Genomic DNA, 23,142 nt, shown 5'->3' on the forward strand with positions numbered 1-23,142 from the left:
ACAAAATGTTTACGAGCTTTCAAATAAAATTTAAGTTATGTGTTTCTAAAAACATTGCTATAAAACACTTTAGGTTTACTATAAATCATGTTAAACTTTTTAGGTCGAGTGAAAAATTAAATTGGGCAAAGAAACTATTGAGACTTACTTATGTGCTATGAAATACAAGCTTCATCAATGATTTTTAAAGAAATCTTAACTCCGAGAGAATTGTATACAATTACAGAGTAAACTATACAATCACAAAAGTTTTAATCTTCTAATTTAAACAAAATTATTGTAGAACTAACTTACTTTGCTTTGAGTAATATTATTTTTTAAAGACTACTTAGCTTTTTATTCTTAGATTATTATTTCATTAGAACTTACAAATTTTGGATATATTTTAATTGTTGTTATTTTTTACGGTTTTATATGAGTATGATATTTATACATACTTTACAAAAAGCTATAGATGGCTTACAATAAAATAATAAAATGCATTTGAAAGTCAACAAAAATAAAACTAAATTGCATCAGTTTTATATCGATAGGGACTAAAAAAAGATTAAAGTTAACGCTCTGAAAGTTTAGATTACAAATAATTAAATTGTGGTAACTGAACTTGGTTTAAAAAGTGCATCTCGAATTATTTATAGTAATGTACAAAAGAACATTTTTTAGCAGAGTTGTAGATTGAAATAAATATTAATTTAAAATTGAATATAATTTTTAATTGAAAATCAAGTTGTACCTAGTGTTGATAAAACAACTGTAAATAAAATAATTTACTTTAAAATTATTATTTTAATAAAATGATAATTGAATTGAGTTTCAGGTCTAAAACATCTAAGGAAAACATAAAACACCACTAACACTTAATTTTGTTAGATATTTTGTTTATTATAGCAAATAAAAGGCCTTTTACAGGAATAAAACTAAAATAATATTAAAATCATCTATTCTTGACACTAATCTTTTCTTAAGACTTTTTAAAATTACCAACATAATGGTTGCCACCTCCCATTTCTTCATAGTACTTTTGTAACTTTTCACACGTAATCAATTGAGCTCTACTTTTGGATGAGTTTGCTAGGAAATCAAGTTTATCTTCTATCCAATTCGTCATAGCTGGAAAGCGAGCTTGTAAGTTTTTAGGGGTACGAGTAAGAAGTTGAAGTAAATTTTTAGCTTTTGTTTTAATCGAATTAAGTTCTAAATTAACAACGACCTTTTGTACTAGGGTCATGTTTTTTGGGTAAAATGATTTTACTAAACAATATTTAAAATAAAGATCAAATAGCCTTACAGTTTCTACTTCGATAAGGTTAAGGTCTGTAGATGTTAAAAACTTTTCAAAATTGACGTATTCCTGGTTATCAGTTATTATTTCTCCTATTTTTGGTTTTAAATAACTAAAAATTTTATTTCTTTTAGATTTGTCTACGTTATCATCTTTGACACCACAACTGTTGGCTTGATCATCATGCACAATTACTTTAAAACCAGGTATAAGGGACTTTAAATTCTTTCTGAACACTCTAAAGTCTTTGAAATACCATAAAAAGCGCTTTTTAATTTCATAGACTAACGTTTGACCAGCTGCTCAGTTTGTTGTCCTTCGTCAATAAACTTATTTTCATCGCATCTTTGGTAGTTTTTTTTGCACTTATCAGCAACACGTTCTTTGTTATTTTTATTATAGCTATCATCATTATTTTCTACTTCACCATCTATTTTATGTTTTTTATTTCTATTTTCGTCATCACCACCTCTACCATCTTCTTTGTTAGTATTGTTCTTAGAATGCTTATTAAACACTTCACCTACGTCACTTTTAATTATATCGCAATCATCATTTGTATCAATTTCATCATTATAAACTAACATCTGTTCACTGAGAATAACAGAACTTGTTTTCTTTGAGTATTTCGCATCACAACTTGCACTACGATTTATCAACTGCTTAGATACTTCTGCTCTAGATTTAGGCGAAGAACGAGCATAAGCCAATGCTCCAGAGTTTTCTTCAACTGCGGCAATAAAACTGTCAAAATCGAAAAGATCTTTATTTGCCAACTGATAATCGTCTGGCGTGTAATCAATATAGTTTTTATCTTCTTTTTTAATTTGATTTAACCTCCTTTCATAAAAAGAAAGCACTGTAGAAAAACATTTCGATATAACAAAATCTAAATCGGATTTTAGAAGTTTTTCTGAATAATTTGCAATTTCCTTTACAACCATTATCTTTTCTACAGCCAAAGCCAACAAGCTCAGAGAACTGTCTAACGGTATTTTCAAGGTCTAACAGTTTTAAGGTCATCTTCTTTTCATGTTCCTGACGGTGTAGAGGTGCTAGTTCGTTGATATATTGGTAACGTTGACAGACTTCCGCTATATATTTCGATATTTTTTGAGCTTTATTTTTAATGACAGCAAACTGATATGGTGTAAAGAAGTCTTTATGAATAGTAACTTCGTCAAACAGATCATCTACACCAGTCTGATTACGGTTGCTTTTAAGTGTACTGTTTGTATCCATGATCATATTTAAACTAACCTAATAAAGTATTTATCTACTTAAAAAACTTATTAGAGAGAACCTTTTTTTTGCTGTTAAGTTACAAATTGAACTTTTAATACTTTAAGACTTTATTTAAAGTACCCTTTAAATAAAATAAAAGATATCATTATTATTAGATAACTTTGGAAAAAACCTGGTAAATATCTAACAAATTTAAAAAGTTTTACAAATTGTAGAGTATAAATGTTTTGCTCTTAGTTGAAAACTGCTTAGTATAAATAAATTTTTAATTTGATATACTATATTTTACAAAAGTAAAGAAAAATTAATTCTTCATGTAATTTTTTTAATCAATATAAATATTAATTTTGTATTTTAAAAGCGCAACGAAAGTATAAACATTCAAATTATAAAATAGTTGTTAAAGAGTAAAAACTTAGCAATAAATACTTTTTGTACATTGCAAGTTTACTCTGCATTTTAATTGAGAAGTTTAATGGTGAACACAAAAATTTCAAACAAACAACTTGCAGTATATCAGGCAACAAGTTTAGAAATAGTTACTTTATGTAATGTTTTATTACTTTTAATCCTTTTACAAAGTTAAATAAGAAATAACTATCAAGCATAAATAAAAACATAAATTTGCTTAATATGCTCTTAAAAATTTTTTAAATAACTTGTTGTACTATTTCTATTTCTTCTACTTTAACTATAAAAAGATATCTTTAAATTGTAAAACAAAGACAAACATTGAAACTTTTAAAAAAATCCACAACAAAAAACTAACAAACAACAATAGTATAAACAAAGACGATTCATGTAATTGCAGAAAAAACAAACATGTCACTTAGAGGAGAATGTTGGGCAGAAAATTTAATTTACCAGGCAACAATAAAAACTGACAATTCATCAAAAACATACGTTGGGCTAAGCTTAAAAAACGTACAGCAAAACACAATATCACAATTAATAGCAAACCAAACAACAATAACTACCTACAGTACAAACAAGTAAATGAACATTTCAAACTAACACACAAATTAAAAAATGAAAACTAGATTTACAAAATAACTTGGAAAATACTAAAAAGGGCAAAAAAAATTATACCATGAACAACAAAATACAGTTTGTGCTTAAAAGAAGCTTTATTGATACATGAATCTGATACAAATTGCATTAACAAAGTAACAGAATTAATGAACTCATGCAGACACAGAAACAAATTTTTGTTAACAAACTGGAAAGCATATAAAACTTAAATCAGATTATAATACTAGTACAAAATAGGTTTTTGACTTTTTCATTGAGTTTTTTTGATATTTGGTTTAAATTAAAAATTTTAGACAGTTCTTAATTCAATTTAGATAAATTTTTAGAAATGTTTTTTTTAGATAGTTCCTCATTCCATTCAAATTTTGACTGTTACATTAACTTATATGAATTAGATTTTAAAATTTACTATTACTTTGTGTGTTGTTAATGTTTGTTGATACCTGGCTTAAAGTACCAATTTTAGATAGTTTTTAATTCCATTTAAATACATTTCTTGGTAAAAATATACTTAAATTTTTTTTAAGCTCTTAATTCATTTTAAATATTTTTTTGACTCATTAATTAAATTAATTTTGTTTTAAAATTAGTACCAATTAGTACTAGTTTTACCTTGTTATACACTGATAAGCTTGAATTTTCGAATATAGAACATTTCAGTTTTTGTTTAGATTTTCATGCATGATTAAGTTTTTAAATAACATTACAGATAAGCAACATTGTTATGTGCAGTTTATTATTTTATTATATTTGAAAAGGTTGAATTTTTTTGCCACCGAAACCTGATTGTAAACAAAAAATTTAACTTGCACATCTTAATTTAAACAAGTTCCTTACATTTCAGTAAACTGAGCAATCTTTTTGAGTTAAGACAAATAACTGTATATTTAAAAGTTATAAAATTTGTTATAGATTCCTACTTTTGTTGAAGTTAACTCTTACTACACATGATTAAGTTTTGTATAAAAGTATTGTTAGTTATTATCTTCATAGTTAATTTTACACCTGCTTTAAAAATAGATAACTAGTAACTATATGTAAAAAAGCTAAACTGTGCTGAGTAATCCTGAGAAGTTTTGTTTCTGGCGCAAACAACTTATTAGTCATATTTATTTTTATTCTTAATATTTAAAAGAAGCTTATTATGCGTATGCTTCTGCATTTGATGTTAAATAAACTTTTGCGAAATCTGTTTTCAAAGATTAAATGTTTTAAGTGTAAATCTAAAACAATTTAAAACTGGCATTTTATAATCAATAAACATCATATTTTAAAACAAAATAGGTTGTATAAAATAGCGAAGTATTGAAACAAGATGAACTAAATCTCATTCTAGATCTAGAAAAAGTATGTTCTGAGATTTTTATAAAAAGTCAAAAATGAGTCATTCATAGTTAAAATAAAAAAGCCAAAATATTCTAGCTTACCCTGAGTTATCTTGAGATTTTCTAGAATTTAAAAATATCCTGAGTACCCTAAGTGTGTGGCACCCCTGTAAAATCTATTTAAAAAAGCAAAGTTCTATTCTAACATTAATTTACTAAAAGACAAACCAATTTAAAAAGTATTTAAGTTACTAAATAGTGAATTACTTTACTCATTTTAACTTGCTTATCTGCACATTGTACATTAATTTTTTTTTTAGGAAGGTTTACCTAAACTAGAACTATACTCGACTTGCATAAAGCAACTACTATGCTTAATAAGCTGTTACTCCTAGCTCTTTTATTTACAACTGACTTATTTTAAATGTCTCCTGTTAATTTATAACCTATTTACAATAAACAAAATGGCTTTTTATGGCAAATACTAATTAAGGAAAAATACTATGAGGGTTGTATTTAAAATGTTAAAATAAATTCAGAACTTCACATTTTTGCTAAGTAAAATAAATATTAGTTTTTTCTTTTTTTTTTTTGAGTAATTTATTTATACTGCATATAAAGGACAAGTTTAGACTAAATTTTACGACTTGATTGTTAATAAATATTTACTAGGGAAAAATGTTAAGACGTACTAAAATAAATTATTTTCTAGCTTGTTGATGTCGCCGACATCATGTCAGCGTCTAAATACTTTGCATTGAAAACAAAAATAAAAGCTTTAACATCTATCGACAAACATAATGCTAAAAATTTTAATCACAATTGAACAATATACTTTTCTGTATGAGATAGAGAAATAGTTTCTATGAAAAATAATTGATACAACATTGGCTCTGGCTGCATTAATAAAAATTTTAGACATAAAATTAGATGACTAAATAGTACAAATTATTAAAATTTTGTTTTAATCTATCATATCATATAACATTTGTATAACAAGCACTTTTTGGAAAGTCAGACAACAATAACCTATTATAAAATTATTTTTATCAGGGTTGGCTATATGTTCGTTTTCTAAAGCTTATGCAAAATAATAATAACATGCGTTATAAATAAATAAATTAAAAAGATAAACTATTTTCAATTAAAAACTTGATATTTATTTTTGCGTAGTTAAAACTTTTTTTTTGAGAAAGTTTGAACATATTAAATCAAAGACTAATTTGTGAAACTAAAAACAAGTAGGCCTTCTCAAGGAGCTCTCTTTTTCCATTAATTATATCTCTAAGAAAAGATCACAGGAGAAAAATATTTTTAACTTTGATATAGTTTTAGACAAAAATTTAAAACAATCTACAAATATACTGAGTGTTTGAACGAAAATAGTTCAAAAAATTAGATTGAATAATTTGGGGTTAGGATGGGAATAGTAAACTAAACAATGCATAAATTTATAGAAAATTTGTGTCTGAAACTTGAAGAAAGTTTAAAACTTAATCAAAAAATAAGCCCCTTCAGTAGAACTTATGACTAATGGTTTTAATATGTTGTTAAACAACTTTGAAAAGTAATAATAACTTAGATTTAAAAAATATTTCCTAGACAACAAAGTAGATTTACACATGTCTTATTTTACTATTGCGAAAATAAAAATAACATTTTACTAATAAAAGTAAAAAAAAGGTACTGATTAAATTTTTATACAACACCAGCTTATATTAAACAAAATTAACAGGTTTTTAACATTGAAAAAAAAAAAGTATACCAAAGTTCGTGTCAAGACTTAGGCTTCTTAATTTAAGACTTTAGTAATTATCTAGCACAGGGGTCGGCAGGTCAAAAAATGAACTTTTTCAATGTGCTTAGAATACATTTTTTAAAATAACTTTTTTGTACAAAAAAAAGGCTATATATTATCCTTTAAAGATAACACTAAAACTTGATTTTTTTTTGAAAACAAAGTTATATTAAGATAGTTACAGAAAAATTTTAATGGCCTGGCCACAGTTTGTGTCCCGTAACATAGCATGATGTTGCACCAGTATCAAGCTGAAATCATACAGTTAGCCTTATATTTTCATTTATATCTGATGCGTGTTTTAACAATTTTTTATTACATGTACATCAAAGTTGCCACATATTTTGATCGTATAAAAAATGGGTAGGTGTCAATAGTGCACAAATGAATACTTTTTTCTAAGACAATTTTGCACAGTATCAGTTTTGCACAGGATTTCACTTTTACACAAAGACACTTTTGCACGGATCAAGTCTTCTCTTTTCAAAATTTTAGTACTTTTTTAGTACTTTTACTGTTACCCCTAACCCTTAGTCAGTAATTTTTAATTTTTCAGTTTTTTTTTATTCAAACAAAAACAAAATATTGTACAAAAATGTCTATGTGCAAAAGTGATCTCTAGTGCAAAAGTGACCCTTTGAGAAACAATGTCCCTTTGTGGAAAAGTGATCCTTTGTGCATATTTGACTCTCAATGCAAAAATGACCCTTTGTGCAAGACTGTCTTTGAGTGTATTTGACTTTTCCCCATTAAAAATACCTAACTATTCCTTCTACAGCAATAAATATTTTTAAAGGTCAAAAAAATTTTACTACACCTATTTAAGTGTAATTATCTCCAAATAATATCTTACTTTTCACAAAATATTACATCTCAAGACAGTTTTTATTTGAGAGAACTTGAATGTTGCCACCCACTCAGCTTATTTTTCAAAACCCCATCTAAGAATTTAATACTATCACTATGGTCAACAAGAAAACTGTTACACTTAATTCATACTTAAAATTTTTCTATTAAAAGCAATTTTTTTTAGTATATAAAATGTTTATATATTAGCATGACCAACTTGAACCAACTCCTGTATAAAACACTAATCAAATAACCAGGGTCACTATGTTGGTAACATAGGTAGGCATTTTCAGTAAACAATGATATATTATTTTTTGTAGAGAAAAAATGTGATACATTTATACAAAAAATTACAAAAGACCCAAACAAGAACCCTGTGGTATTCCAACATTCACAACTGCATGCTCAGAAACAATTCTCAGACTACTTTTTTTTTGAAAACCTTAGTTAGTTTTTTGTTAGAGCTTAAATTATATAGAGTCTGTAAGTATTTTATATCTGTTATTCCTGTTTAGTTTATGTTTTACCATTTAAATTTATACTGGTGTTATAAATTGTAAGTCTATATTAACATAGATCCCTGAACACTTTTCAATTTGATATGTTCATTTGAGATATGATTTTCTTATTAAAGTTTTTATAACTTTTGTGAAAAATGATCCAACTGTCAACATTTTGTTATCCTCGCGATTACTAAAGTAACAACTTTGAACTTAAATCTGTTTTCCTTGTAGGAAGTAAAGTTAGTATAAGTGAATTTTTTTTGATTAGTTTAAATGTTTCTATGTTAAAGTTAAATATGTTTATTCCTGCTAGTATTATAGTAAAGGTCTGCAAATTTTCAATTCTACTGACCATATTTACCAAGATTATTTTATTTAGGCCCCATTTGTTAAAAAAAGACTATGTTTTTTTAAATAGTAAAAAGAAAGTAACAAAAACTCTTATAAGAAAGACTGTAATAAAATTTTAATCTATAATGATAATAATTATGTCTACTCAATACTAAAATAAAACTAACTTCAAAAAAATATTTTATGCCAAAGTTGTATTACAGCTAAATTATCCTGGCCAGGTATTTTTGCTTAACATGCAGTAGGTTTTCGATGACTATACTAAAGTATTTCCAAAAATTAAACCAACATTTTTAATTTAGATATGCTAAGTTAAATAAAAATTGCATGCCACTATGATAAACTTTGAATATTTTAGTGCTCTTAGCAGGGTAGCCATAAGACATAATGAATTTTGAAAGTGTATTTGTTATAATAATGTTGTCTAATTTCTATGTCTAAATTACCTATTAATTAATTTACTAAAAAACTTAATGATTATTCATCTATCTTTAAACAGAAACATAGACTTATTTTAATATTAATTTACAAGAATTTTAATTTTTTGTTTTAATTTGACGTTTTTACAGAAACTTATTAAAAAATTATTTTACTGGAATTAATATCAACAAATGAATATTATAAAGTAAACCAAGTATTACACAAAAAATGTTTTTAAATACGGTATACTTATTATATAAAATCATTACCAAGGTTTTGACACGCTCAACTCACGCTAGTAAAGAGTTTTTTTTTTATTTACTTATTTTATTTATTCTTTGTAAAACACAGGCTAGGTTTGATGTTTATTCGTAAATTTTAATGTAGTTTCTGATGAAGAGATTTCATTTTAATAGTGGTTTTATTTCTACATGCTTAAGTCATTTTGTTATAACAATGACTTTTTTTGATATTCCAGCTTGATTAAAGTATTTTTCAGTTTTTGATTTTTACTATCTTTGTTTTTAACTTTCTTATTAATCAAGGCTAGTTTTTGGACATTCAAGCTGTATATGTGGCTTTGAGTGGCAACACTGCCAGAAGTTGGAGAGTATCTATTTAAATTTCAATTAGGTAATTAAAATATGTGTGTTGATCAAATAATTTGAAAAAATCTTATGACAAAAACTTAGATAAATTTAATAAAAAAACCACAATTTTGATGGAACAAAAGTATATTTAAATGTATTGTTGATAAAATAACCTTTAAAACTTTTTTTAAGCGTTAATACTACATATTCGTCTTAAACTTAATCTAACTATAAGAATAATAAAAAATAAAATCCCTTTAAATATTTAAGAAATCAGAAAACCAGGGATAAAATTCAAAAAAATCTTAGACCTCTCTTTATACAGGAAATGTCAAACAAAAGTTGTTTATTGTTACTCTCTTAAACTTGCATACACTTTGTTTTGGTTTTTAGAGTTTGTCATATGTAGGCCTTAAGAAATTTTTTTTGTTGTTTTTTCCTTAAACAATGATTACATTCCATTACTACTTCATTGTGAAAACATATGTAGATTAATACATACAATTGTTAAAGTGAAGTATGCTATAATATCAAAACAGTTTACTTTTGTAGCAGCTCATGTTAATCAGTTGTTTTAACAAATAGAAACTGTATTAAAGTGTTTATTTACTGCATTTTTATCAATGTTTTTGTAAATTGTTTAGAGAAAATATTAGATTGTATGTATTTAAAAGTATAAACTAGTCTTATAACTTTTTTATGTAATTTAAAAGAAAAATACATTGATACTTATATTGAAATTTAATTTTCTTCACTAAAATATACATTTATGACACTTATATCTTATAAAACAGAATTTAAAAATCTAGTTTATCTTAACAATATACTCATTGTTTACTTAGCTTATTGTTGTTTATTTTTAGCAAGTGTTTTTTAACAATTAGTTAAAAATTTCTCAATTTATATCAAGAATTCAATAAGAATCGTTTTTTGTGTTAATTTATAATGAAATTTTGTAGATTTAGTTTAAAATATTTATAAAAGTATTAATCATAAAAACAGATAAAATTCTACTTTTACGTCTTCTAAAAATTTGTTCATATTTTTATTTACCCAGTTTGTGTGTATCAAAAAATGACTCAAAGTAGCTTAAAACTTAATGTGTCTGATCAAATACTGTTTGAAGGACCTATTTCATGGAAAAATCATGAAACAAAGTTGACTGAGTTTGATAAAATGCTACAAAGTACTTGGGTGGAAGCAGAAAAAAATCAAATGTTTAATTATTCATTAAATGATAGTAAATACAAAAGTCTAATTGATTACAAAGATGGAAATGAATACAAATGCTGGACTGTTTTTAACATTAATAGAATCAATAAGCGACGGGCTCCATTAAAGTTTTCAACCATGAAGCAAAAATATGACCCTAACAATTTTAACTTTACCAAAATTCTTAAGGATGAAATTTTGTTTGAACTCGTTCCAAAAAGTTTAAACAGCTGTTTAGGTAGCAAGACATGCTCTGTAATAATCAACAAAAGTCCAATAGATAAGTATCATGTCCTTTTAGTTCCCGAATTAATTGGTGAAAAACCACAACACGTTACTTGTGATTCATTGCTAATTATGTTTGATGTTGTCCAAATGAGCTCACAGCCTAGCTTTAGACTTGGCTTCAACAGTTTGCATGCCTGGGCCTCTGTTAACCATTTGCATTATCATGCAATGTATGGTGAAAATGAAGTGTTCTTAGATGAAATGGAAAATGGTGAAGAGCTAGATGAAAATTGTTATTTGTCCTGTAAAAATTCAATAATGCCACATTTTGTTTTTCTGGTGCCAAACGAGGTTACAGCCAGGAAAAAAGTTGCTAGAAATGTATGCAAGCTAATTGATAAAGTTTTATGCAATGACAATTTTCAGCTGATTCCTTACTCTTTGGTAATAACAAGAGGAAACACAAAATATAAGACTAGATGCTTTATATTTCCTCGTAAATCCAGTGAAGTTATTGAGTCTAGTGATATATTTAATGTTGCTTGTATTGAAGTCAGTGGGCATTTGAGTATAAGGTCTGAAGATGCCTTTGACAATTTGAACCTTGACACAGTTGTAAAAACTTTAGAAAATTCAAAGATAGAAGATACACTTTTTAAAGAGCTTGTTGATCGTTTCAGAAAAACATTAATATAAAGCTAAATATTTTAGTTATCATTTTAATTACTAGTAGTTATGGTCTTGGTATAGTACATTTTTTGTACACACTTGCTTTTGTGTTTATTGCTATTCAAGTTTTATATTAGCATTACCTATTATTTAAAAGTCTTAAAATAGATTATCCAATAACAAAACATTAAATAAACTAGCTTCTGTATTTATTTTTATTTAGCTGGCATTAATAAAAACTTTTTTATCAGTATTATTTTCACGTACCTAAACTTAGTTAATAAAAAAGTTTTTAAGTTATTTTTAAGAGTAATCTATTTGACTAAAAAACTTAAGTTTAGCAATTAGATAGCAGCTTGTACCAAACTTGTCTAAAAGAAATAAATTCTAGTTCCTTTCATTTTTTATTTCAATTGATCAGCTTTTAAATTATTTTATAAAATATATGCAGACTATCACTTATGAAAACTGCTTTTTTTAGATTTTAGTTTTTAATTTTTTTTCAGTTCATTGTTGTTAATTTGTTTTAAGTTGTTGTGTAATACCTTTGACCTACAATATTCCAATATTTACAATTAGTACAAAAGTTACTTGCTTTGTATTGACTTACTAGCCTTTTTTTTAGGTTAAGTAAATTATTTTTTTATGCGTCGGTTATGCATTCAGAAATCTTACTTAAAAATTCTTTTGGAATGACTTTGCAATTTTGTACATCTATTTTTTAATCTTTTTTTTGATTTATTGACCTGTTATGTTTATTTATTTTTTATTACTATATTTAAAGCTGCTTAAAAAATAAACAAAATTTCAAAATATCTTGTAGTTTTATTAAAAATAAAAACTATACTTTATAATAAGCAGATACTATTTTAGTAAAAAAATTTAAAAACTGTCGAATAACGATTCAATTCGGTTATAAATTGTTAATGCAATAAAAACTATAAAGTATATTTTAGTTAAGGTGCTTTATAATTATTGAATAAAGAGCAGATAAATTTTTAAAAGTTTAATAAAAACTACTATTTTACTTTAAACTGTTCTGACAATTGTAGTTTTTACAGTGTGACTTAGTTAACAGGTAAAATATGCTGTCTAAAAGTTTAAAGGATATGATATAAATTTAATCTACAAATGTTCATAACTACTAATTGTAAGTAGTGTTAGCTAGTAAAATACTAAACGAAACAAGTCCGTTGGTACATTAAACTATTTTCAAAACTAAATACGTTTCTCTGTGCTATCACTAGTACAGCTCTGAAAAGAGTAGCCACACACTCAGGCTAGTTTGGATACAATTCAAAATCTCAGTCTAGATTTTTAACTTAAAGTCTTTTTTTCTAAAACATTTTTTGAGTTCTTTTGTTTTTATTTTGGTATTTTTATGTATTTAAGCTTGAATAAGAGTGTTTTTTTAATTTATTGTAAATACAGGCCTATAAGTGTAACTTAAGAAAAATTTTAGTTACTCAGGCTTCCTTTTTTACCTTAAATAATGTCATTCCTTAAAAATTTCCAAAAGTTTAAGCCCTTTAATTAACAAAAGTTATTCATGTGTGTTCTGTAATGATTAATACAAATTTTTATCAACTGTATTGTCATTTTTTAAACACTCTTAATCTAAACCAATTAAAATTTACAACTATTATATTTATTTTCTGTCGTGAAAATTTTCATAAAACTAGATTGCAGCTTTAACATTGTTTTCTAAATTATAGATCTTCATAAGTAAGCTGTTTATTAATATTTGTTACAATTATTATTAATTTTTTTACTCAAAAATATCGTTAATATAATAGAAAGCAAATATTTATGTTCTATTCTCTAAACCTAAAGTACTTCAACTTGTGATGACTATAGAGAAGAATTACTTCGTTAATTTTTAGTAAACAAATTACTTTAAAAATTGTTGTTGTAAAACTAACTTATTGTTTTAGATTTAAGTAAAGGCATTAAAGAATAATTTTTGTAATGAAAGATAAACGTTTTGTTGTTGTTTAAATTATTTTATTAGTATATTAAGGACATAATTTATATCTCATGTTCTACTATAAGATTCAATCTTTTAAGTTTGATTATCTTCGAAATTTTCATTAGTATAAATAACAGTAATTTAGTTGGTTTAAAAAAATAACTATTTAATACTACTAAAATATACAAAATTTGTAATATAAATAATTGTACGTCATTTAAGCATAGTTAAAATAATTTACATGAAAAAAGAGTTTGAGTAAAGCAGTTGTCATTTCAACCAACATAACACTGTCTATCCGTTCACATGGTATTTAGACTTTTTCCAATCAGGTTTTCCAAACTCTTTTAGCAAATCGTCAACTTGGCGGAATTTAAATAAAATTTTGTCGCACTTTCATGATTGGTTGTATGGTTCACCTAAAATTTATTGTAATAACTAAGCTATCTTGCTAGTAGTAAACCTAAACAGTTTTTTATTTCTTTAAAATACGGATACTTTTTCTATTCCTAACTAAACTTTTTTTTTTAGTTTTTGAAGTTATTTTTGTTTCTACAACTTTCTTTAAAAATCTTTAGTCTATTTAGTTAACCAATTTAGATAATTATTAAATAGTATTTAAGAAATAAACTACCGATTTTAAGACGCAACTTAAATTGAATTTATTTGACTGTGAAATGAGCTCTTAATAACTTAAAACTACGAGATTTTTCCGCGTAAAATATTTATTCAAAATGTATAATAAAATATACTTTTTAAGTTATAAGCGACTAAATTCTTAATATAAATTATATAAGATCAGTTTTAAAACTTTAATTAACCATTTTAAAATCCGTTTAATAACAACAGTAACCTCTCGCAAATCTACGCACTCGTTTCACCAAGCATTATATAACAAATTAAGTTTATGTATGCCTTGAGTTAGCAATGTATTTAATAAATTTTTATATTTATTTTTAAATGCTGACTCATCTATAAATATCTTAAGACTTTGTACATTTATGCTCCCTGACCGACGAGTAGACATTTATTTTGCCTTAGATTACCATAAACTTTGTTATTTAAGAAAAGTTTTAATTAAACTTGTGAAAGCAACATGATAGTCTGACTAACAATAATGTAAGTTCACAACACCAAAGTATGATTAAGTGCTCTTGCACTATGCATGATTAATAATCTAAAGATAAAGTTCAAGAGAAATTTTCCAGAAATCTTTTAATCTTAGCAAAGTAAGTAAACAAAATAGAACAAAAACTTTGTATGCACACAAACAGTTTCTTTTACAAAACTTTTCACAAAAAGGTGCAACTTCAGTAAAAACTACTTTTTTTAGCTGAAAAAGTGATAAAGTCCTTAAACTGTACTATAGCAAATGCATTGTAATAAAGCAGCCAATATAGTAATATGTTTGTTACCTTTTGTTTAGTAACGTTATTTCGCATTACCCTTTTTGCTGTAGACAAAACTTGCGTAGATTGAAAGAGGTGACTGCAAGTATTAAAAAAGAAAACCGTTATAATGCAAGTGACTAGGTCATAATCCTTTATAAATAATTTTTTAAAAAGCTAAGAAAACTTTTTTTTACTAGTGATTTTAATAAAAGTTTGAAAGAGAAATACCTTTTAATTCAAAGTTAATTATGCATTTGTGATATAATTTGATGATTGTTGTTGAATTTCTGTTTTTTACCACAACAGCATTTTTGTTTGCAAATTTTCTTAACATACTCAGCTGTTTTTGATTTTTAGTAATTAGTTAAACAAAAATTAAAATTTAGTATTAAAACAAAATCAAGGATATTAGCTTTTTTTCTTAAATAAAATTGTTGCTGTATAAGTATGTTAAAATTTAAATAACCAAAACATTTTAATACTAAACATTGGTATTATTTTTTTACTTCTGAAGGTAACATTAACCTTCTGCTTAAACATGAAAAAAGGCAAAGGGAGTAAAATATACTCCAGTTATATAACAAAACATATCTCTTTACAAATTAATCACATTAGAAAAATTACAAATATAAAAAGTTTAAATCAAGTAATAAGGGATTATTACTAAAAAACCACAACTTAAGATTGTTTATGTGATTTTACAGTTAAAGTTTTATCTAAAAGTAGCTTTGAGTAATTTATACTGTTTAAGCATTAAAACTATATGTTTTTTTTTTCATATTATACTTTACCTCGGTAAAAAAAAAGTAAACTTAAACTCTTCTTTTCTCCATTTATCGTTTATCGCCTATTGACAAATTAATGGTTGTTTATCATAAACTTAATGAGAAAGACTTACGTAGATGCACCAGTTGGTATACTCTACCGGGTAAAACGTCGAGAAAACTAAAAACTTCTTCATCTGCCTTAGTTTCTTTACAAATCACGTTTAACTTAGTTTAAAATAAATTTCTGAACTCTGAAGGGTTATTGTTCAATGAACGACAAAAATAAAAGAGCTCAAAATATTTGGTTCAACGATATTGTGCTAGAGACGTGTCTAAACTGTTTTCACCGGAATTACACAATTTTTTTTCAATATTAGAGCATTTTAAGTACTAGCTTGTAATAATACATTTTAATAAATTACATAACTTTCTACTATAAATTGTACAAAATTTGTCAGGTACACAAAAATGTTTAAACTGTAAACAGTTTTAAAATACCAGCAAAAAATAAATGCAAAACCAGAACAAGCAATCCAGATCTTTAACTTTTTGTAAAATTATTTAAATATAAACCAAAGTCCTGTTTTTATTGACAATATGAAAGTTTTTTTCTTACTTTGTGAAGCTAGCATGTATAACAAAATCTTTTATACTTAAAAAATTAAAAAGAAGTACTAACCAATATTAGTAAGTAATTTATTTCTAAAATAGAAAAATATGATTAATGGAATGTAAGTAAATTACTTAGTCAAAGAGTTCCAGTTAAATAACTTTACTAAAAACCAAATTTAAAGGCAATACTGATTATATTTTTGAAAACAAACTATTAGCAAACGTAAACAATATTTTTTACAACTTTTGATGAATATAGATAAATATAAAATAACGGTTTTTTAAAGTAACAAAAACAATTTTCCAAAGTTGAATTAAAATGAAACCCTTCGAGTTGTAAAATTTTTCATAAATAGTTTTTTAAAACTTTCGTATGGCTAATTTTAAATGAAAGCTTTCACTGTTCAAATTGTGCACTTATTCTAATTATAAAACTTTTCCATAGATTATATACTTTTTTTACAAAAAAACAACTTATAAAATACATTAGTTTTGACAAAATTATTTTAAGAATATGAAGTAAACTTTACTAAACATCAAAAAGTTAACATTCAGGTATTAATTTTTAGTAAAATATTAAAAAAAAAATCATGTTCGATTTTTTTTTCTACGTTTATCAATTTTTTCAGGGGTCGCACATGAACAGAAAACCTATTAAAACACGCCCCTGAAAAGAAACAAAAAATAACTATAAAGAAACAAATAAAAACTTATTTAAACACTGTAGCTGTTGGTATTTTGTTTGTATATGTAAATACTGATTTATGAATTTTGCATTCCAGGATAACAATAGTTTAATGAAACTTTTTATAGACTGTGTATAATTACAAGAAGATTACAATTTTATTCACTAAACTAGGTCTAACTTAGTAAAATTATAACAAAATTAGATTTAAATGACCGACTAAAGCTAAAACTATGTCCTTAAATGTTGCATAAACTATAGTTAGTTTACAAAAACAAACAAAAAATCTAAAGTATATACAGAAGTAAGAATAATATACATACAATAACGAAGACCTTACTAAATACTGGTTACAGAAATTAACAGTACTGTGATATCTATAAAAAAGTTTATTTTGCAGAATTTTAAAATCAAACGGTTCTTTATAATTAAGTACTTAGTTTAGAATTTCATAATTTTTATTAACTTTGTAAAGTAAATTAGAGCAGAAATATATTAATTCATTTAAACGTTTTAATTTCAATAGTAGAGAAATTATATAACAAAGTATAGTTAAGTTTACTTTTTGTAATATTTTGTAGAATTACTGGAGTTTGTAGAATTATTTATAGTATGTATTGTTAGATACTGGTTTTTGAAATTTTTTTTATATAATAAATGATTTAAGAAAGTAGTTTATATAAGAGGTATATGGTTAAGTTTACTTTTTTTATGTAGAACTACTTAAGTTTCAAAATAAATAACATATAATTTTTAATTAATAATGATAAAGTTAAAGTGTTTTAATAAGATTTTCCTTTCCAGTAATTTACTACACACTTGAAAACTGTTTGCAAAAAGGTTTTGTTGCATGTGTTTGCATATCAAGCAGTGAGAGAAAAGTATACCTAATTCAGTTCAAAATATTTCTTAATAAAAATTACATTATTTCTTTTTTAATTTAAATAAGTATTTATTCAAATAGATAATTATTATCTTCCGCTGAAGTACACCTTCTGAACACAGCAGCTACTTAATAGAAAGTTTGTTGCTAAGAAATACAAGTTTAGAAAAAAAACAAATGTGACAAACTTTTTTTATTTTGGTTTTAGAATAAGTACTGAGAAAGAAGTAAAAATGCATACTTGTCAAAATATGCGTAATCAAAATGCGAACTTTAAGCTAAATCAGTCAAAATCTTAAAAAGACAGGCTAAATTTACAAAAACTAACATGGAAACCCTGATCAAAGTATACGCCACGGCTAGTGCTTACACGCAGTGTATATAATTAATCAACTCAAGCTAGAGCACAAAAAAGTTGAAAATCTTAAATAAAACAAATGTTATATAACAACTAAAAGGACAAGCATTAAATACTTTAAAGCTTGTAAGCTGTTTAAATATTTTTCAAACTTCAAAGTCTATGCCACGAATAGAGTTTACAAAACTTTAACCACAAAACTTTTTTATAACAATTAAAAGATTATAAACAAAACGACTATAAGAAAAATCAAGGTTATCTTCAAAACTAAATCAATTTAACATTAAACTTACATTTAAAGTAAGGGTAATTGAATAACTTGATAGTCACACAAACAAGCGTTTCCAAAAAATTAGCCTTACTTAAATTCTGTTCAAGTTTAAAAATAAGTAGCAAACTTACTAAATAATAATTCTAGGTCAATTAACACAAGATATAGAATAGTTTTTAATCATCTCGATTCTCAATTTTAATATGGTTGGATATGAAATCGATTCGAACTACAAAACTAATTTACTCTTGTGAGGTAAAAATTTTTTTTTTGTTGTCATGGAAACATTAGTGAACTCAAATTAAACTTTCGACAGTCGAAAGATGAGACAAAAGTTACTAATTTTGAATGGGATTGGTATTAATTTGTCTTTGTTATTGCACCTGTATTTATTCATAAGAGATTTTCTCATAGTTTAAAGTTTATTCGTTGTGTTTTTCTCAAATATTAATTAATGTGATATGATGAAGACCTAGTGTAGTTTCTTAGCTTTATAGATTATTGTTATTTTCTTGAAAGATTAAACAATTCACTTACTTTTGTATATTTGAATCTCGTGTAAAATTTCAAGCAGAATTTTAAAACTTTTCTTTTAAGTTTAGTTGATGTAAGTTAAAAAACGATATAAGCTACTAAACTTTTATTTTTAATTATTTTATTTTTTCTTTTTAGTTAAGTTGAAACTGAAAAAGTGTGTTTAATTAAAAAAGTTAGTTGTTAAAGTATTTTTATTGTTTATAACCGTAAAAAAAATTGTAATTCTCAAAATATAAACTATAGTTAATTATTGTAACATTATAATAATTTAATCTAGTACAAACAAAAGTTATTTGTATTTTACTAATTTTGAGGAATAATGCAATAGCAAATATATATATAAACAATGATAAATCAGAAAAAATAAAATTAAAGTTTATAAAATATTAAAAAAAATTAATTAAATCATGTATTTAGACACAATATTTGTTATCAAAGTTTTGTTTATTTGATAAACAATAAATACATACGTTCCTACTCAAATTTTACCAATTAGTCATAAGAACTAAAAAAATGGTTGTTATTATAAGTTAATTTCAGGTATACATCGACTCACAGTAGTGACATAAGTTTATTGCTTTTATTTTACAAATGCCCGAGCAAACGATTCAACTACACATTTATATATTATTGCTGAACTTTTAACATTACCAAATAAAACGACGGACCAAGTATCCAAGAGCTAAAGATCCTCCTACGTAGATAATTGCACGAGCGGTCGAATCGTCGGTTGCTAGGAAAATTGATTTTTTTGTCATTTTTTCTCGGTTACTTTCACCAGTCATGCCGCTTATCCACTTTTCGATGCGGCGGACGTCCGTCCCGACCATTCTGTCGTTGGCGAAGCAATTTCTGCCCACACCCTTGCACCCGCGGCTGTGAACCGCGAACACGAACCCTTCTTTCAACGGGTCCTGACCTTTTCCGAGCGCGCAAACGACGGGCGCGCCAGAGTCTGCAGGCGACGACTGTGGGCAACGTCCGGTCTTGCAGCCGTAAAAAAACTTCGAGAGTCCGCTTCCAAAAAGATCCACGTGTCCCTGCCTTGCAACGGCGCTTGCCGCATCTTTCAATGTGAACTGCAAGTTGTTGTTTCCGTCGTCGTATATGTTGTCGTGCGCCCAGCCTTGAACAACGCATCTGACTTCGGAAACGTCAAAGTTCTCAAAAACGCCGGATTTCAGACGCCTCGCTGGCTCAACTGCGGGATGTGACAGATCAAACGGCTGGCTCACCAAACTGATCAGAGCCACATCTTGATCATCGTGCTTGAAAATGTTATCGTCAGAGTAGTAGGATACAAATTTCTGCGCGCCGGCAATTATGACCAATTTTTCCATTTGGCCATAAATTTCAATTCCGTTTTTTGATGTTTTGAATCCGTCGGTCACAATGTGACCCGCGGTCAGGACCCAGTTGCGGTTTACGATGGTACCGGCCCCGCCAAAAGTTTCAACCTGAAGATCGTCATAATCGTCTAAGTAGTTGAAGTCCACGCGAATTCTCACTAAGTACTTCAGCGTTCCTTCCTTTACCGTTGTTCCAGCTCGGAAAGCTGAATCGTCTTTTTTTTCGCTTACAATGTCGCTTATCCACTTCGCGACGACGCGGACGTCTGTTCCGTAGCTCGGGCCCTCACCAGTGCATCTCTTGTTCTTATCCTTGCACCCGTGGCTGTGAACTGCGAACACGTACCCTTCTTCCAGCGGGTCCTGACCTTTTTCAAGCGCGCAAACCACCGGCCCGCCGCTGTCTCCACTGCTCGTCTGCTGGCAACGTCCGCTTCGGCATCCGTAAGAAAAAAAAAGGTCTTTCTGCTCCAAAAGGTCCAGGCGTCCCTGCCTCGCAACGTTTTCGTCGTTCGTTCGCGCGTACTTAACGTTTCCGTTTTCGTCGGTTTCCGTCGCGCTCGCCCCCCACCCCTGAAAGACGCACTTCACGTCCCTCAAGTTAAAGTTGACGCCGATCGGCAGCATCCTCGCCGCTTCGACTTGAGGGTCCGATAGCTTCATCTCAGTTCCGTAGGTATCTGTGCAGATGAGAGCCACGTCGTAGGTGCTATATACACTATTGTACAGTTCGTGTACTTTTACATACCTTTTTTCTATTCTAATCAGTTGCCTGCGTTCGCTGAGATAATCTTTTGTGCCGGCTGTTATCGACACGCTGTCAAACTCGTGATGTCTTTCCGCCCCGTCCGTAAATTCACTGAAGTCTGCCACGTTGTGGGCCGCAGTCAGGATAAAGTAGTCGTTCAAAATGGTGCCGGCCCCGTGGTAAGGCACAATTCCTACTCCCTGTCTATTGAAGTACATTTCCAAGTGGACCAGGTACTTCAGCGTTCCTTCCTCGGCTATTGTTCCGTTGAGAACTTGAGCCTCAGCTCCCATGAGTTGTAAGAGAAGAAAAATAACAGCGAGATAAGACCCCTTTTTTACGCTCCAATGCATTTTTCACTGAAATCTGGAATTATGTTTGTTGAAAGTGTTTATTGTTGCTACGAAAAGATAGACTATCTAATAAAATAATAAATAACGTGACGTAATAGTCTAAGGCTGTAATATCTCAAAGTTTTTTGCTTGAAAATTACTTTAAAATGACTTTAAACTGTTTGCTTTAATATTTAATTTAAATTATGATTACGATTTAAATAATAAATGATGACTATTATGTAAGATATCAGATTTTGAGACAGTAACAAATATTAACTGCAAAATTGATTTTCTAAACCTAAAGTAAAGGTTTTATATAAATAGTTAATACCATTAATATAGCTTGCAGTTATTTACTATATTTTAAAAGTATTTCCATTATAGGTTCTTAAAAAGTATCTTTCAGTGAGTTGTATCAGTTTGAAATGTTTTTAAACATTTTTTCGTTTAAATTTTAAATAACTTAAGAACGATACATTTTTATAAAACCGTTCACAAGGAAAGTTTTGACTCAAAGCTCTCTATCAAAGATGAAGTTTAGATGAGATTAGAACCTTAAAAACTTCCTCAAATTTAGCTGAAAATAAAAAGTATACCTTGTTACAAATCTGATTTCAAACGAAGAAACTATAAAAAAATGACATGGTTATAACTCTTTATATCAGTTAGTTCCTTACCTATTCTTGCTTTTTATATTTAGTTAAAGATGTATATATAAAGTTTTAACAAAATTGTCTTTTTAGACAATTTAAATAATGTAAAAGTTTGTTGACATCATAAAAGTCATTACCAAAAACAAAGACTTAAATTTTAGAACAAGAAAATCTGCAAGCACTGGTTTTTATAAAAAATAAAAGCAATCTTCTAATACGGAACTGGTCTGACATTAAAACTAATTATTAAACTTAAAACTTGGAAACATTGAACAAACTTTTACAACTATTAGAATTTTTACAAAAATGAAAGCTTGTTAACTTTTTAGAAACAAAAACTTTTCTTAAGAAAAACTTTTCAAGCAACAATATAGATGATTACTAAACAGTAAGCTACCTTATTTTCATCATAAAATACTAATGATTTCTATCGCTTCAATTAGCAAAAAGTACAAACGAAAGTTCAAATGCTAACAGATGCTTTACGTTATTCAAAAATGCGCATAAGTTTTTAAGTTAAAAATAAAATAGTTTGTTAGCCGCAACAAGTATTACCTTTTATATTTAAATTTTTCAGAAACTTTCATTTTTCTGAAGAAAATTTGGATTTTTATCTAAAAGAAAAGAAGTTGTTTATTAGAATTTGCGCTTAAGACGAAAAACCAACTAAAAACACTTAAATTGAAAACTTCGATTAAACTTTAGTTTTATACTAATTTGTACCAAATAACTTCACTATTTTTACTATCACTTTGAGATCTTTGAGTTCATTAAAAAAAAAACTGATATACAAAACGTCAAAAAGTTAAGACAACAAAACCAATATCTAAATTGAAATTGTAACGAACATCGCTAAATAATGAGTTTTTAGAATTTAAACAATAAACTTTGTTTTTATATAATGTTAAGCACTACTGCCTCTTTTAGAAAAAAATGTTTGCGTTTAAAATTCCTTAAAAAGTTAACATTATCAAAATAAAAAGTTCTATAGATGGTATAACGAATTATTTAAAAAATACTACTAATAATATCTAAAACACGTGCTGTATTCCTTTTTGATAATGATTAGACTCACAAATA

General features: G+C 26.9%; 1 protein-coding gene across 1 annotated transcript; it reads left to right on the top strand.

The window, feature by feature from the left end:
• The first annotated feature begins 10,369 nt into the window (after positions 1-10,369).
• Positions 10,370-11,766, top strand: LOC145834444 (GDP-D-glucose phosphorylase 1-like). The gene has a single exon (XM_082941877.1). The coding sequence runs from the start codon at positions 10,470-10,472 to the stop codon at positions 11,529-11,531; it is 1,062 nt and encodes a 353-aa protein (XP_082798003.1). The 5' UTR covers positions 10,370-10,469; the 3' UTR covers positions 11,532-11,766.
• The last annotated feature ends 11,376 nt before the right edge of the window (positions 11,767-23,142 follow it).

Source organism: Thalia democratica, chromosome 4, assembly GCF_965202585.1.
Source record: "Thalia democratica chromosome 4, ktThaDemo2.hap1.1, whole genome shotgun sequence".
Classification (NCBI taxonomy): domain Eukaryota; kingdom Metazoa; phylum Chordata; class Thaliacea; order Salpida; family Salpidae; genus Thalia; species Thalia democratica.